The 17,313-nt window shown below is 46.4% G+C and overlaps 1 protein-coding gene across 1 annotated transcript in view; it reads left to right on the forward strand.

Annotated features, from left to right (window-relative positions):
* Nucleotides 1–5,680, forward strand: part of LOC115165305 (E3 ubiquitin-protein ligase UBR4-like) — a 125,507-nt gene extending 119,827 nt beyond the window's left edge. The window contains 4 exon segments of the mRNA XM_029718365.1: nt 3,267–3,491; nt 3,751–3,841; nt 4,023–4,185; nt 4,394–5,680. Of these exon segments, the coding sequence (XP_029574225.1) occupies nt 3,267–3,491; nt 3,751–3,841; nt 4,023–4,185; nt 4,394–4,458 (544 nt within the window). The 3' untranslated portion in view covers nt 4,459–5,680.
* Nucleotides 5,681–17,313: the final 11,633 nt, after the last annotated feature.

The raw sequence follows: 17,313 nt of genomic DNA on the forward strand, positions 1-17,313 counted from the left end.
CCTCGAGGTGAGTACGTTCGTGTCATCATCTCTCCTCTCTCTCTCTCTCCTCTCTCCCCCTCTGTCGTCTGTCACTCTCTCTCTCTCTCTCCCTCTGGTCGTCTGTCACTCTCTCTCTCTCTCTCCTCTGGTCGTCTGTCACTCTCTCTCTCTCTCCCTCTGGTCGTCTGTCACTCTCTCTCTCCCTCTGGTCGTCTGTCACTCTTCTCTCTCCCCTTGGTCGTCTGTCACTCTCTCTTCTCTCTCTCCCTCTGGTCGTCTGTCACTCTCTCTCTCCCTCTGGTCGTCTGTCACTCTCTCTCTCCCTCTGGTCGTCTGTCACTCTCTCTCTCCCTCTGGTCGTCTGTCACTCTCTCTCTCTCTCTCTCTCTCCCTCTGGTCGTCTGTCACTCTCTCTCTCCCTCTGGTCGTCTGTCACTCTCTCTCTCTCTCCCTCTGGTCGTCTGTCACTCTCTCTCTCCCTCTGGTCGTCTGTCACTCTCTCTCTCCCTCTGGTCGTCTGTCACTCTCTCTCTCTCTCCCTCTGGTGTCTGTCACTCTCTCTCTCTCTCCTCTGGTCGTCTGTCACTCTCTCTCTCTCTCTCCTCTGGTGTCTGTCACTCTCTCTCCCTCTGGTCGTCTGTCACTCTCTCTCCCTCTGGTCGTCTGTCTCTCTCTCTCTCTCCCTCTGGTCGTCTGTCACTCTCTCTCTCTCTCCCTCTGGTCGTCTGTCACTCTCTCTCTCTCTCTCTCCCTCTGGTCGTCTGTCTCTCTCTCTCTCTCCCTCTGGTCGTCTGTCTCTCTCTCTCTCTCTCTCTCTCCCTCTGGTCGTCTGTCTCTCTCTCTCTCTCTCTCCCTCTGGTCGTCTGTCACTCTCTCTCTCTCTCTCTCTCTCTCCCTCTGGTCGTCTGTCACTCTCTCTCTCTCTCTCTCTCTCCCTCTGGTCGTCTGTCACTCTCTCTCTCTCTCCCTCTGGTCGTCTGTCACTCTCTCTCTCTCTCTCTCTCTCTCCTCTGGTCGTCTGTCACTCTCTCTCTCTCTCTCTCTCCCCCTCTGGTCGTCTGTCACTCTCTCCCTCTGGTCGTCTGTCTCTCTCTCTCTCTCTCCCTCTGGTCGTCTGTCACTCTCTCTCTCTCTCCCTCTGGTCGTCTGTCTCTCTCTCTCCCTCTGGTCGTCTGTCACTCTCTCTCTCTCTCTCTGGTCGTCTGTCACTCTCTCTCTCTCTCTCCCTCTGGTCGTCTGTCACTCTCTCTCTCTCTCCCTCTGGTCGTCTGTCACTCTCTCTCCCTCTGGTCGTCTGTCACTCTCTCTCTCTCTCTCCCTCTGGTCGTCTGTCTCTCTCTCTCTCCCTCTGGTCGTCTGTCTCTCTCTCTCTCCCTCTGGTCGTCTGTCACTCTCTCTCTCTCTCCCTCTGGTCGTCTGTCACTCTCTCTCTCTCTCCCTCTGGTCGTCTGTCACTCTCTCTCTCTCTCCCTCTGGTCGTCTGTCACTCTCTCTTTCTCTCCCTCTGGTCGTCTGTCTCTCTCTTTCTCTCCCTCTGGTCGTCTGTCTCTCTCTCTCTCTCCCTCTGGTCGTCTGTCACTCTCTCTCCCTCTGGTCGTCTGTCACTCTCTCTCCCTCTGGTCGTCTGTCACTCTCTCTCCCTCTGGTCGTCTGTCACTCTCTCTCCCTCTGGTCGTCTGTCACTCTCTCTCTCTCTCTCTCCCTCTGGTCGTCTGTCACTCTCTCTCTCTCTCTCCCTCTGGTCGTCTGTCTCTCTCTCTCTCTCTCTCCCTCTGGTCGTCTGTCACTCTCTCTCCCTCTGGTCGTCTGTCACTCTCTCTCCCTCTGGTCGTCTGTCACTCTCTCTCCCTCTGGTCGTCTGTCACTCTCTCTCCTCGGTCGTCTGTCACTCTCTCTCCCTCTGGTCGTCTGTCACTCTCTTCTCTCTCTCCCTCTGGTCGTCTGTCACTCTCTCTCTCATTCTCTCCTCCCCTCTGGTCCGTCTTCGGTCACTCTCTCTCTCTCTTCCCTCTGGTCGTCTGTCACTCTCTCTCTCTCTCTCTCTCCCTCTGGTTGTCTGTCTCTCTCTCTCTCTCTCTCCCTCTGGTCGTCTGTCACTCTCTCTCTCTCCCTCTGGTCGTCTGTCACTCTCTCTCTCTCTCCCTCTGGTCGTCTGTCACTCTCTCTCTCTCTCCCTCTGGTCGTCTGTCACTCTCTCTCTCTCCCTCTGGTCGTCTGTCACTCTCTCTCTCTCCCTCTGGTCGTCTGTCACTCTCTCTTTCTCTCCCTCTGGTCGTCTGTCTATCTCTCTCTCTCCCTCTGGTTTGTCTCTCTCTCTCCCTCTGGTCGTCTGTCACTCTCTCTCCCTCTGGTCGTCTGTCACTCTCTCTCCCTCTGGTCGTCTGTCACTCTCTCTCTCTCCCTCTGGTCGTCTGTCACTCTCTCTCCCTCTGGTCGTCTGTCACTCTCTCTCCCTCTGGTCGTCTGTCACTCTCTCTCCCTCTGGTCGTCTGTCACTCTCTCTCCCTCTGGTCGTCTGTCACTCTCTCTCCCTCTGGTCGTCTGTCACTCTCTCTCCCTCTGGTCGTTCTGTCGCTCTCTCTCCCTCTGGTCGTCTGTCACTCTCTCTCCCTCTGGTCGTCTGTCTCTCTCTCTCCCTCTGGTCGTCTGTCACTCTCTCTCCCTCTGGTCGTCTGTCACTCTCTCTCCCTCTGGTCGTCTGTCACTCTCTCTCCCTCTGGTCGTCTGTCACTCTCTCTCCCTCTGGTCGTCTGTCACTCTCTCTCCCTCTGGTCGTCTGTCACTCTCTCTCCCTCTGGTCGTCTGTCACTCTCTCTCCCTCTGGTCGTCTGTCACTCTCTCTCCCTCTGGTCGTCTGTCACTCTCTCTCTCTCTCTCCCTCTGGTCGTCTGTCACTCTCTCTCTCTCTCCCTCTGGTCGTCTGTCACTCTCTCTCTCTCTCCCTCTGGTCGTCTGTCACTCTCTCTCTCTCTCTCCCTCTGGTCGTCTGTCACTCTCTCTCTCTCTCTCCCTCTGGTCGTCTGTCACTCTCTCTCCCTCTGGTCGTCTGTCACTCTCTCTCTCTCTCTCCCTCTGGTCGTCTGTCACTCTCTCTCTCTCTCTCCCTCTGGTCGTCTGTCACTCTCTCTCTCTCTCTCCCTCTGGTCGTCTGTCACTCTCTCTCTCTCCCTCTGGTCGTCTGTCACTCTCTCTCTCTCTCTCTCTCCCTCTCTCCCTCTGGTCGTCTGTCACTCCCTCAACCCCGCTCTATATCTATGGCTGTCTGTGTTTTTGGTCGTCTGCAGTACTCGGGCTACTAGTCGTGAGGAGAAGAACCTGCAGTGTTTCCTGGAGCAGCCGTGTGAGAAGTGGGTGGAGAGCAGCTATGATGTGGACGGTCCCCACTACTACACAGTGTTGGCCATGCACATCCAGTCTCCTGAACGCTGGAGGAACACACGACTCACCTTCCTACGGAGGCTCCTCGTCTCTGTTCACGCACGCAAGGTCTCCGCCGTCTTCACCAACAAGTAAGTTACTGTTCCAGAACTTTCCATTTTAAATTCAGTTTATCACATCTTTTATCCGCTTGCAGTTCACTGAGTGCATGCATTTTAGAATGGGTTTGTGATCCCTTGCGAGAATTAAACCCACAACCTATTTTTTTATCAGTTAAATCTAGTCAGTTGTGAGTTTTTATACTGTGTTGATCAAATATAGTTCTCTTCAGGGTTTAGCTGCAGTATATCTGTGTCTGTGAATGATTTGTAATCTTCCTCATTTCTCCAGACTCCCAGATAAACAGTCCAAGGAATATGCAGTGTATCGCTCTCCTCTCCTCTTCTGGGGCCTTGTTGAACTCATCTATGACATGTTCAGGGTAGGAGAGACTTATCCTGCCAACAAAACTATTTTTTTAACTTAGTCATCATTCAACGTGTGTGTAAAAATAAATGTTGTAACACAACCAATTGTGTCAAGTGTTTTGCACGTTCGACGTACAACATGGATGTGATTTTAGTTCACTCAGACCTCTCTCCCTCTCCCTCCTCCGGCTATAGAAAGTACCCACCAGCAACACGGAGGGAGGCTGGTCCTTCTCGCTGGCAGAGTACGTGCGGCACAATGACATGCCCATCTACGAGGCCTCGGAGCGCGTGCTCAAGGCCTACCAGGAAGAACTCATGCCCGCTGAATCCTTCTCTGAGTTCCTGGATGTCGTAGGTCAGTGTTGCCAGACACGTGCAGTACACTGAGATAGTGGCATACTGTAGTATCAAATGCTGCCTTTTTTTGGTTCATGTTTTCTGCTCTTGCAGGGTTTGTGTTCATTAAATGTGAACAGTTATACCCTCAACAAGAAACTGATTGTTCATGATTGTGTGTTAGATTCAGATAGACTAACTCTGTTTTTAAATGTTTTTGTTTCCAGGACTTCTCTCTGACATTCCGGACCCAGACCTCTTCCTCCAAGACCTGTTGAACTCTGTTCCCTGATGGTGTTCAGTACCACCCTGCCCCCGAGACAAGAGCCCCACGATGGGACGAGGGCCCACACATTGGTCCTGCTAACAACACCTCCATGGGACAACTCTCAGCCGGAAAACCCTCGCTCTCCAACTTCTCCCTAGCTTTCTGTCACTCACACACACACACACACACGCACGCATACCGTAACAGAGACACACACGCACACACACACACCAGTTTCCTCGTCTCCACCAGGGTTTTGTCCCTCTGCATCATCTTCCAACTGTAACTCTTTTAAAGCAGATCTTATATGTGCTGAGTCAGTTGGTACATTTATGACCATGTTGCTGTAATATTTAATACACACGGTAAACAAACCCCATGCTTCTCTCAAATACTACCCACATAAATGTCTGGGTTGCAATCTTCAAGTAACTTTAAAAAAAAAAATTTAAAAAAAACATTGTTTTGAGGTTCGATCGCAGCGTATTAAGAGTGACCTGTGTTTTGTTTTAAGAAGTTTAAGATGAGCTCTTTTTTTTTTTTGTTTGTCATGACAATTTATTGGTCTTTTTCAAAAGGGAGGCAGGAAGGAGGCTTCACAGTAGGATGTCGAATTAAAATAACTAACCCTGTTCTCCTGACTACCCTGGGTGCCAGATCGCTCTCTGTGCTGACAGTAGATAAGGACCAGGCTAAGTGGAAGGGAAATATACTCATTTAGGTTTCTCTTCTCTGTGACCGAATCAGATGTAATGAGAAAAGAACAACACAATAAATCTTATCTGTTGAGCCTTCCCCCCCTCTCCCTGGTAACTCAAGTTCTAATAATCCTGATTGGTTATTCATGCTCCAATGAAACGTTACAATTTTACGGCATTGTCCCAAATGAATAATACTAACAATAAAATGGGCCCTGCATCCTTTCCTTTGGATTTGACACACTTCTCTCTCTCTCTCTTTATGGTGTTATGTTTTCTGGTTGATTTGTTGTTTCTGGTAAAGCAAAACCTTGATGATTTAATTACATCTCTTTAATATACGGACGCCCGCGTCCATCGCAACACGTGAAACGGCGTCCTCAGAGCTGATGGTGTGGAGTGTAAACATTTTAAAATACCCCAATTTAGTGTTATTTTCTCGGTCTATTCTATTGCCGCTGCTACAATGTCAACTGTTGCTGAATGTCTGCTTTTGGGGGGGGGGGGGGGTAGCAATGATTTAATAAAGTCGTGATAGTAAATCCACATCCATCGCTCTGTCTCACGTCTGGTTTATTATAATATTTTTATTGCTGCACGAATACATTTACGTTTATTTACCGGAGTGCTGTGCTATTTCTGTTTTAGATTAGATACGAGGATCCAGCACCCGATTTAAAATAAATAAATAAATAAATTTAAAATAATAATAATAATATTTTACTTTTTTATTTAACTAGGCAAGTCACTATAGTTTGGAAAGGGAATTAATATAAAAAAACTACAGCCTCAGATTTTCAACTTCCTGGTTGGATTTTTCTCAGGTTTTTGCCTGACATATGAGTTCTGTTATACACACAGACATCATTCAAACAGTTTTAGAAACTTCAGTGTTTTCTACCCAAATCTACTAATAATATGCATATTCTAGTTTCTGGGCCCGAGTAGTAGGCTGTTTAATTTGGGTACGTTTTTCATCCGGCCGTGAAAATACTGCCCCCTACCCAAGAGAAGTTAAGAACAAATTCTTATTTTCAATGACTGCCTGCCGGGGAACAGTGGGTTAACTGCCTTGTTCAGTGACAGTACGATTGAAATTTATACAAGGTGGAGTCGAGCACGTTTTGATATTATTATTATTATAATATTTAGCATGGATTTTGTCATTAAACAAACTTTTTCTTAATCCTATATGGACTTTTGTAGCACTTTTCAAATTAGGTCTCTATTCAATCATTATCGTGGAAGTACTACTTTACAGCGTGATTGAAATTTAAAGAGCCGCTTGGATCAACTATTTTTCATGCTTAGTTATAGTGATCAAATGTCACTTCTGGTCTTCATTTTGACAATTTGTTGCGAACGTGATTTTATTTTATTATAGTAGTAAATCTAGCTCTTGTCCTTAGCGGTGATGTAGAGGCATTAAGTCATCTTAGGGGAGAGGTCGGTATGAAATAATGCTGCGTTCAAGACAACTTGGAACTCGGAAAATAATCATTTCGAACGGTCATCCAAGTCAGGCCTCTTTCTAGAGCTCAGATTTTCCGTATTGAAGATCACCGACGTCATGATTTGACCTCGTTTTTTTTTTTCTTCCTGTGTTCCCATGAAAGCACCACAACACTCCCTTCTAGATGTGCTGGGTGGTACCACCAAAGACAGGACAGGACAGTGTGTCGATGGGCTAAAACTGCTTCCCCGATCACATGGCGACGTTGGCTAGTTTAAAAATGCACTATGCATTTCCTGGTTGCTAAAATTCGAATAGTTTGCCTAATTTCAGCTTCCTACATACGAGTATACTGTGTAGAGCATCATAACCACAAATATTGTATTTTCAGCTGGTGTACAAAAGTAAAAGACGCAGAAATGAAACTTAAGAACGGGGGGGAAGCATAGAAGTGGTGCACATATCTACCGCTTCTTAGACCGTGATTTCAATCGGAATTACACATCTATAACAATCATTTCTATGTGAATTTTGTTGGATCACCCAAAAAAGTGACATATTGTGTTGGGGACAGGTAGCGTTCTCCTGGCGTCCGCCAAAAACCCAGATTCGTCCGTCGACCTGCCAGATGGTGAAGCTTGAGTCATCACTCCAGAGAACGCGTTTCCACTGTTCCAGAGTCCAATAGCGACGAGCGTTACACCACTCCAGCCGACGCATGTTGATTTTAGACTAGCCGCTTGTGTGCGGCTACTCAGCCATGGAAACGCATTTCATGACCCTACCGGCGGCATCCTATGACGGTGCCAAGTTGAAAGTCACCGAGCTCTTCAGTAAGGCCATTCTTCAGCCAATGTTTGTCTATGGAGATTGCATGGCCGTGTGCTCGATTTAATTCACCTGTCAGCAACGGGTGTGGCTGAAATAGCCGAATCAACGAATTTGAAAGGGTGTCCACATACTTTTTTGTGTATATATATAGTGTACTTCTGACAAATGCAGCTAGTACACTGGAACGACACATACTGAGTAGGGTGATGTACACTAAAGTTTCTGGACAAATCTTTAAAATGGTACGAACTTCTAATAAGAGTAAATATAATAACAGATTTTGTCTGCGTAGGGCAGGCCTGTCTATGTAGCAATATTTTATACCTACCATATAAACGCTGCCAGCGGTATCTATACTATTACCACACAGTCTTCACTTGCAGCCAATTCTAGGGCCAGTATGTCAAGTGGGACTAAACAAGAGGCTGCCTTATTTCAGCAAGTTTCAAGTTTTATTGGTAGTATGTACAGGATACACAGTCCCATTAAAATAAATGCTTACTTGCAGGTTGCTTCTCGACACTGCAACAACAATTAGAAATAATGAAAGATCAAGTAAATGTCTCAGTAGAATAGAATAAACATTTTAGCATAAGAATAACACAGGAAGGCACAATTTATAGTGGAATATTTACACGTGTTTTAGGGAAGGAGGGATTGGGGGGAAACTGTTTAAATAGTAAATAAGAGTCTGATAGTAGCAGCAAATTAAAAACTACAAGATTGCACTGTTGATGGAAGGGAATAGTATATTAAATGTCCATATGGTTTGCCAGTTTCAAACCCAGTGGCAGACCTCCTTCAGTTGTAGCAGTCGTTGTAGCTTTGCGTGGTGTTCAGCTTCTCTCTGTTCTAACCAGAGCATGTACTGCAAGTCCTCCTCTCTCCCTTTCCTCAACAGCTGCTAAAGACAGATCAGGAACCACCGGGAGACTCACAGAGAGGCAGGTGTGGAAAACATCATGCAGTACTGAGAAATGACCCCCAGGTGGAGCTGTAGAGAGAGATACAAAATAATCACAGGCACAGCACTATTCAACACATGCATTATTCAAGTAATTCCCAGGTTTTAACATTCACAGCTCTTAGCGTAGTCAGTCAGTCAGTAGGTAATGATGTTGGCTAGTAGGAAGGAACCCATGTCTATGCAGTACAGTGGTAGTTGTAGTCCCTTAGCTGTGCTGTGGATAGCACGACGGCCCTCAAAAGAACTACACTGGACTATGCAAACTGGAAACCACATATCCTGAGGCTGCGTTTATTGTAGCTGGAGATTTTAACAAAGCAAATTGGAGGAAAACCCTACTGAAGTTATATCAACACATTGACTGGTTCTGGTACTGGTTCTGGTAAAACACTGGACCACAGCTACTCAGCTTTTCAAAATGCCTACAAGGCCCTCCCCCGCCCTCCCTTCGGTAAATCTGATCACGACTCCATTTTGCACCTCCTTTCCTATAGGCAGAAACAGAAAAAACTCAAACAGGAACTACCCGTGCTAAGGTCTACTCAACACTGGTCTGACCACGCGGACTGGGATATGTTCCGGGTAGCATCTGAGAATAACATTAACGAATACACAGATACGGTGACTGAGTTTATCAGGAAGTGTATAGGAGATGTTGTACCCACTGTGACTATTAAAACCTACCCAAACAAGGAAACCGTGGATAGATGGCAGCATTCACACAAAACTGAAAGCGCGAACCACCGCATTTAACCATGGCAAAGTGACTGGGAATATGGCAGAATACAAACATTGTAGTTATTCCCTTCGTTAGGCAATCAAACAGGCAAAACGTCAGTATAGAGACAAAGTAGAGTCGCGATTCACCGGCTCAGACATGAGACATATGTAGAAGGGTCTACAGACAATCACGGACTACGAAGGGAAAACCAGCCACGTCATGGACACCGACGTCTGGCTTCCGGACAAACTAAACACCTTCTTCCCACGCTTTGAGGATAACACAGTGCCACTGACATGGTCCGCTACCAAGGACTGTGGGCTCTCCTTCTCCTTGGCCGACGTAAGACATCCCTAGCCGCGTCCTCAGAGCATGCGCAGACCACCTGGCTGGAGTGTTTACGGACGTATTCAATCTCTCCCTATCCCAGTCTGCTGTCCCCACTTGCTTCAAGATGTCCACTATTGTTCCTGTACCCAAGAAAGTGAAGGTAACTGAACTAAATGACTACAGCCCCGTAGCACTCCCTTCTGTCATCATTGACAGGCTAGTTAAGGATCATATCACCACTACCTTACCTGACACCCTAGACCACCTTCAATTTGCTTACCGCCCCAATAGATCCACAGACAATGCAATCGCCATCGCACTGCACACTGCCCTATCCCATCTGGACAAGAGGAATACCTATGTGAGAATGCTGTTCATCGACTACAGCTCAGCATTTAACACCATAGTACCCTCCAAGCTCATCATTAAGCTCGGGGCCCTGGGTCTGAACCCCGCCCTGTGCAACTGGGTCCTGGACTTCCTGACGGGCCGCCCCCAGGTGGTGAAGGTAGGAAACATCTCCACTTCGCTGATCCTCAACACAGGGGCCCCACAAGGGTGCGTGCGCCGTCCCCTCCTGTACTCCCTGTTCACCCATGACTGCGTGGTCACGTACGCCTCCAACTCAATCATCAAGTTTGCAGACGACACAACAGTAGTAGGCCTGATTACCAACAATGACAAGACAGCCTACAGGGAGGAGGTGAGGGCCCTGGGATTGTGGTGCCAGGAAAATAACCTCTCCCTCATCGTAGGACCTGATTGTGGACTTCAGGAAACAGCAGAGGGACCACACCCCTATCCACATTGATGGCACTGCAGTGGAGAAGGTGGAAAGCTTCAAGTTCCTCGGCGTAAACATGACGATCTGAAACGGTCCACCCACACCGACCGTGTGTTGAAGAAGGAGCAGCAGCGCCTCTTCAACCGTAAGAGGCTGAAGAAATTTGGCTTGTCACCTAAAACCCTCACAAACTTTCAGATGTACAATTGAGAGCATCCTGCCAGGCTGTATCACCACCTGGTATGGCAACTGCACCACCTGCAACTGCAGGGCTACCCAGAGGGTAGTGAGGTCTGCCCAACGCATCACCGGGGTCAAACTACCTGCCCTCCAGGACACCTACATCACCGATGTCACAGGAAGGACAAAAAGATCATCAAGGTCAACAACCACCTGAGCCACTGCCTGTTCACCCCGCTATCATCCAGAAGGCAAGGTCAGTACAGGTGCATTAAAGTAGGGACCGAGAGACTGAAAAACAACTTCTATCTCAAGGCCATCAGACTGTTTAATAGCCATCATTAGCCGGCTTCCACCCAGTTACTCAACTCTGCACCTTAGAGGCTGCTGCCCTATATACATAGACTTGGAATCACTGGTCACTTTAATAATGGAACACTAGTCGCTTTAATAATGTTTACATTCTGCTTTACTCATCTCATATGTATATACTGTATTCTATTCTACTGTATTTTAGTCAAAGCCATTCCGACATTGCTCAATCTAATATTTATATATTTTTTAATTCCATTCTTTTACTTTTAGATGTGTGTGTGTTGTTGTGAATTGTTAGATACTACTGCACTGTTGGAGCTGGGAACACAAGCATTTCACTACACCCGCAATAACATCTGCTAAATATGTGTATGGACCAATAACATCTGTTAAATATGTGTATGTGACCAATAACATTTGATTTGAGCTGTTTACAAGCTAAATGTACCGCGACTGAAGAGTAGAGACCACAGTCATTGAAGAGAGAAAACCTCTGGAAATGGATGTGTGAGTGAGGCCAAGTAGAGGGCAGTTTGAGACGAGAGGAAAAGGCAGAGGAGATTTTAATAAAGAGTGCTACTGAAGATAGGCTGTAGTATTGCACTCGGAGCACTCAGGGACAGCTGTGCTTAATGAGAAGCCGTGCTGTGAAGCCTGGAAATGACTCTGGCCGTGTCTATAGTTGACTGTAAATGTAGTTTATGTATTCTGATCGTGGAGTTTTGATAGTGGAATTCCCAAAACATAATGTGTCTACACTTACATTTTAATGTGTCCGCCAACATGTCCACATTCTGCGCCGCCCTATGGGACTCCCGATCACGGCCGGTTGTGATACAGCCCAGGATCGAACCAGGGTCTGTAGTGACGCCTCTAGCACTGCGATGCAGTGTCTTAGACCGCTGCGCCACTCGGTTACAGTGTGATATGAAATTTAAAAAGGTAATGTTCCCACATTTGCAGAGACTACATTCAGGTTAGCTGATACTTCGTTTACGTTGAATGCTACATATGTCTGCTCAATCTGAAATGACCTTCACATTTCTATTATAGAACCTGTTATGCTTCTGGATACAGATTGAATAAAGGCCCAGATTCAATCTGATCAAAAGCGTTAACCTGCGACAATTGACACCCACATAGCTGATGTTTTGGCACAGTTGGAAGGTGGAAATGAGATAAAATCTCACATTCCAGTGTTGGAGTTTGTAAACAAAGCTACATGGGATTTCTCTTAAGGGGGAATTCCAACCTGACTTAAGCACATGTAAATGACAGTCTAATTACATTTTTATGCACTTTTCTCTCTATGCGTATTTTATTTATTATTTAACCTTTATTTAACTAGGCAAGTCAGTTAAGAACAAATTCTTATTTTCAATGTTCAGGGGCAGAACAACAGATTTGTACCTTGTCAGCTCGGGGATTCGATCTTGCAACCTTTCGGTTACTAGTCCAACGCTCTAACCACTAGGCTACGCTGCCGCCCCTAAATTCTGTCCTTGAATTTAAGCATGAGAACAGCATGCTATTCACCAGCTAGATATTCATTTGGGATGAAGAGAGAATGAATTAATGTGTGTCTACACCTACACTGTATTCTGACCTTTACTTCATTCCATCACCTTTATGCAAGTATGGATCGCTGCAGCCCAATATGGAGATAACAGTATGGACATAGCTGCAGCCCAATATGGAGATAACAGCATGGACATGGCTGCAGCCCAATATGGAGATAACAGCATGGACATGGCTGCAGCCCAATATGGAGATAACAGTATGGACATAGCTACAGCCCAATATGGAGATAACAGTATGGACATAACTGCAGCCCAATATGGAGATAACAGTATGGACATGGCTGCAGCCCAATATGGAGATAACAGAATGGACATGGCTGCAGCCCAATATGGAGATAACAGTATGGACATAGCTGCAGCCCAATATGGAGATAACAGTATGGACATGGCTGCAGCCCAATATGGAGATAACAGTATGGACATAGCTGCAGCCCAATATGGAGATAACTGTATGGACATAGTTGCAGCCCAATATGGAGATAACAGTATGGGTGTATGGAAAGCAAATCAGCTAATTGGGCAGATTTATTGCCTCTGATTGGGCTGCACGTCGAGTTGACCATGTCGACGTGATAACCAGTGCTTCCTACTGGGTATCACGGTCGTGTCGCTGGCGGTAGCTTACGTTAGCTAGCTGGCTAATGTTACCTGGGTTAAGGTTAGGGTTAAGTTTAGGAGTTAGGTTAAAGGGTGAGGGTTAGCTAACGTGCTAATATCAGGGTGAGGGTTAGCTAACAACAAGGGTGAGGGTTAGCTAACATGCTAATATCAGGGTGTGGGTTAGCTAACATCAAGGGTGAGGGTTAGCTAACATGCTAATATCAGGGTGAGGGTTAGCTAACATGTTAATATCAGGGTGAGGGTTAGCTAACATGCTAATATCAGGGTGAGGGTTAGCTAACATGCTAATATCAGGGTGAGGGTTAGCTAACATGCTAAGTAGTTTCAAAGTAGTAAGTACTTGAAAGTTGTTAATTAGCTAAAATGCTGTTGTACGGCCACCCATCCACACCAACCAACTACCCTACTTCAGTTTTTGCCTTAAGTAACCATCTGTCTTATGTAACTATACCAAATGTAACATACATACTCATTTGTTTCCCAGATTTACATTTACTATGTTACGTTTAATCTGAGACCAGGCTGGCTTAACAAGCACTACTGTACAACAGCAGTGGTGCTACCTAGTAGCCAATATTAGGGTGACAGTCACAGTAAGCACACACATACAAGACATAAAACAATAGTACACTGATCATCAATACTTTTAAGTAAAAATAAATAATTGTCAGTTTTATAACTGAAAATGTACAATTATTTGTGTAAAACGAACAGTGAAATATGTCTGACTCAAGCGAAAGTTCAAACTCTCGCGATAAGGTAGCTCAATGAATGTTGCTACACCCGCAATAACATCTGATAAATATGTGTATGTGACCAATAAAATGTGATTTGATGTACTAATAGTTGCGTGGTAAGAAACGCAAGAAGAAGAAAAAAACAGGCCAATCAAAACCATGTAGCGTACAGCAGAGGGCTTTCGAGACACCGACTCCTTTCCACTCGCCCATCCTCCTCCGGTCGCCATATTGGGACGCAGCGACCCCATTCTCTATTTATGCGCGGGGTCTAGTGAACCTACCGGTTCCATGTGGGGGGGAAAATCTGATAGAAATAACCTCATTTTCCATGATCTGTAATTTACAACTTCATAAGAGCTAGCTATCCGTTTGGATAAGTGAATTGTATAGATAAATTACACATGTTTTAGATTTGAGCCTATTTCACCTTATAATTGCCGGAGACAAATGTGAAACCACTCACGTGGCAGCAAACTGAAGCATATCAACTTTCCTACTGTAAAGTTTATGAAATTCTATGCCATTATGTAGAATAAAAAATTGTACAGCCTTTTAACTTGCAGGGATCCCAGCTAGCAATAAGGAATCGGCCCATAAGCGGCCATCTTCCGGCGAACTGATTGAATCGGCCCGGAATCGGGTGTCGGACTCAGCCCGGAATCAAAATGAACGACTACCCAGAATCGGCCCAAGTACATCTGGCCGTTTTCGTCTACCGGAGTTCAGCCGACTTTGCCGGCATCTTACCAGAATCCCCCCAGAAGCGGCCCGATAACGCTCACCGGAATCGGCCAAAGCCCCAAGTAATACACCGGAATCGTCCCAAGCCCCAAGTAATACACCGGAATCGTCCCAAGCCCCAAGTAATACACCGGAATCGTCCCAAGCCCCAAGTAATACACCGGAATCGTCCCAAGCCCCAAGTAATACACCGGAATCGTCCCAAGCCCCAAGTAATACACCGGAATCGTCCCAAGCCCCAAGTAATACACCGGAATCGTCCCAAACCCCAAGTAATACACCGGAATCGTCCCAAGCCCCAAGTAATACACCGGAATCGTCCCAAGCCCCAAGTAATACACCGGAATCGTCCCAAGCCCCAAGTAATACACCGGAATCGTCCCAAGCCCAAAGTAATACACCGGAATCGTCCCAAGCCCCAAGTAATACACCGGAATCGTCCCAAGCAATACACCGGAATCGTCCCAAGCCCCAAGTAATACACCGGAATCGTCCCAAGCCCCAAGTAATACACCGGAATCGTCCCAAGCCCCAAGTAATACACCGGAATCGTCCCAAGCCCCAAGCAATACACCGGAATCGTCCCAAGCCCCAAGCAATACACCGGAATCGTCCCAAGCCCCAAGCAATACACCGGAATCGTCCCAAACCCCAAGTAATACACCGGAATCGTCCCAAGCCCCAAGTAATACACCGGAATCGTCCCAAACCCCAAGTAATACACCGGAATCGTCCCAAGCTCAATCCCCACATCCTAGCCATAAGTAATAAGGACGTCGGCCGAGTCCGACTCTCACCCGGAATTGGCCCAGATCCACTTGCGCTTGCTGGGCTGGGCGCTCTCGAATGTCTTAATTATAGGCTACATGACATGAAATACTATCCACTATCAATATTTGGTCGTCAGTATGCCTAATAACTACACATATTAAACAGCCAATTTACTGTGTAGTTGGTATAGCCTAAATTATCATTCCATTATTTAGTTTACCTTCATTTGCTTCCTCTGTAAACGCTGTCTTGGCCGTGTGGTTGTTGCTGAGGATAATTAGTAACAGTTGATAATATAAAAAGAAGACATGCAGGCTAATTCAATCATCATGGAGCAGAGGAAATGGAACCGGTGTGAAATGGCTAGCTCGTTAGCGGGGTGCGCCGCTATTAGCATTTTAGTCGGTAACGTCATTCGCTCTGAGACCTTGAAGTAGTTGTGCAGCGATGGGTAACGGTGCTTTGTGGGAGGCAGTTGTCGATGTGTGCAGAGGGTCCCTGGTTCGAGCCCAGCTAGGGGTGAGGAGAGGGACGGAAGCTAAACTGTTACACAAAGACATAGTAGTTTGAACCTGACTGAAATGTTCTATCCGGCATCATCAGCTCATTGTTATGGACGTATCCAAATAAATGTCACTAGAAAACAGCTTAAACAAGTATCTAAATAATGTGTGTGAAATACAGTGAGGGGAAATAGTATTTGATCCCCTGCTGATTTTGTACATTTGCCCACTGACAAAGAAATGATCAGTCTATAATTTTAATGGTAGGTTTATTTGAACAGTGAGAGACAGAATAACAACAAAGAAATCCAGAAAAACGCATGTCAAAAATTTTATAAATTGATTTGCATTTTAATGAGGGAAATAAGTATTTGACCCCTCTACAAAACATGACTTAATACTTGGTGGCAATCACAGAGGTCAGACGTTTCTTGTAGTTGGCCACCATATTTGCACACATCTCAGGAGGGATTTTGTCCCACTCCTCTTTGCAGATCTTCTCCAAGTCATTAAGGTTTCGAGGCTGACGTTTGGCAACTCGAACCTTCAGCTCCCTCCACAGATTTTCTATGGGATTAAGGTCTGGAGACTGGCTAGGCCACTCCAGGACCTTAATGTCCTTCTTCTTGAGCCACTCCTTTGTTGCCTTGGCCGTGTGTTTTGGGTCATTGTCATGCTGGAATACCCATTCACGACCCATTTTCAATGCCCTGGCTGAGGGAAAGAGGTTCTCACCCAAGACTTGACGGTACATGGCCCCGTCCATCGTCCCTTTGATGCGGTGAAGTTGTCCTGTCCCCTCAGCAGAAAAACACCCCCAAAGCATAATGTTTCCACCTCCATGTTTGACGGTGGAGATGGTGTTCTTAGGGTCATAGGCAGCATTCCTCCTCCTCCAAACACGGCGAGTTGAGTTGATGCCAAAGAGCTCCATTTTGGTCTCATCTGACCACAACACTTTCACCCAGTTGTCCTCGGAATCATTCAGATGTTCATTGGCAAACTTCAGACAGGCATGTATATGTGCTTTCTTGAGCAGGGGGACCTTGCGGGCGCTGCAGGATTTCAGTCCTTCACGGCGTAGTGTGTTACCAATTGTTTTCTTGGTGACTATGGTCCCAGCTGCCTTGAGATCATTGACAAGGTCCTCCCGTGTAGTTCTGGGCTGATTCCTCACTGTTCTCATGATCATTGCAACTCCACGAGGTGAGATCTTGCATGGAGCTCCAGGCCGAGGGAGATTGACAGTTCTTTTGTGTTTCTTCCACTTGCGAATAATTGCACCAACTGTTGTCACCTTCTCACCAAGCTGCTTGGCGATGGTCTTGTAGCCCATTCCAGCCTTGTGTAGGTCTACAATCTTGTCCCTGACATCCTTGGAGAGCTCTTTGGTCTTGGCCATGGTGGAGAGTTTGGAATCTGATTGATTGATTGCTTCTGTGGACAGGTGTCTTTTATACAGGTAACAAACTGAGATTAGGAGCACTCCCTTTAAGAGTGTGCTCCTAATCTCAGCTCGTTACCTGTATAAAGGACACCTGGGAGCCAGACATCTTTCTGATTGAGAGGGGGTCAAATAATTATTTCCCTCATTAAAATGCAAATCAATTTATAACATTTTTGACATGCGTTTTTCTGGATTAT

This window comes from Salmo trutta, chromosome 28, assembly GCF_901001165.1.
Source record: "Salmo trutta chromosome 28, fSalTru1.1, whole genome shotgun sequence".
Lineage (NCBI taxonomy): Eukaryota > Metazoa > Chordata > Actinopteri > Salmoniformes > Salmonidae > Salmo > Salmo trutta.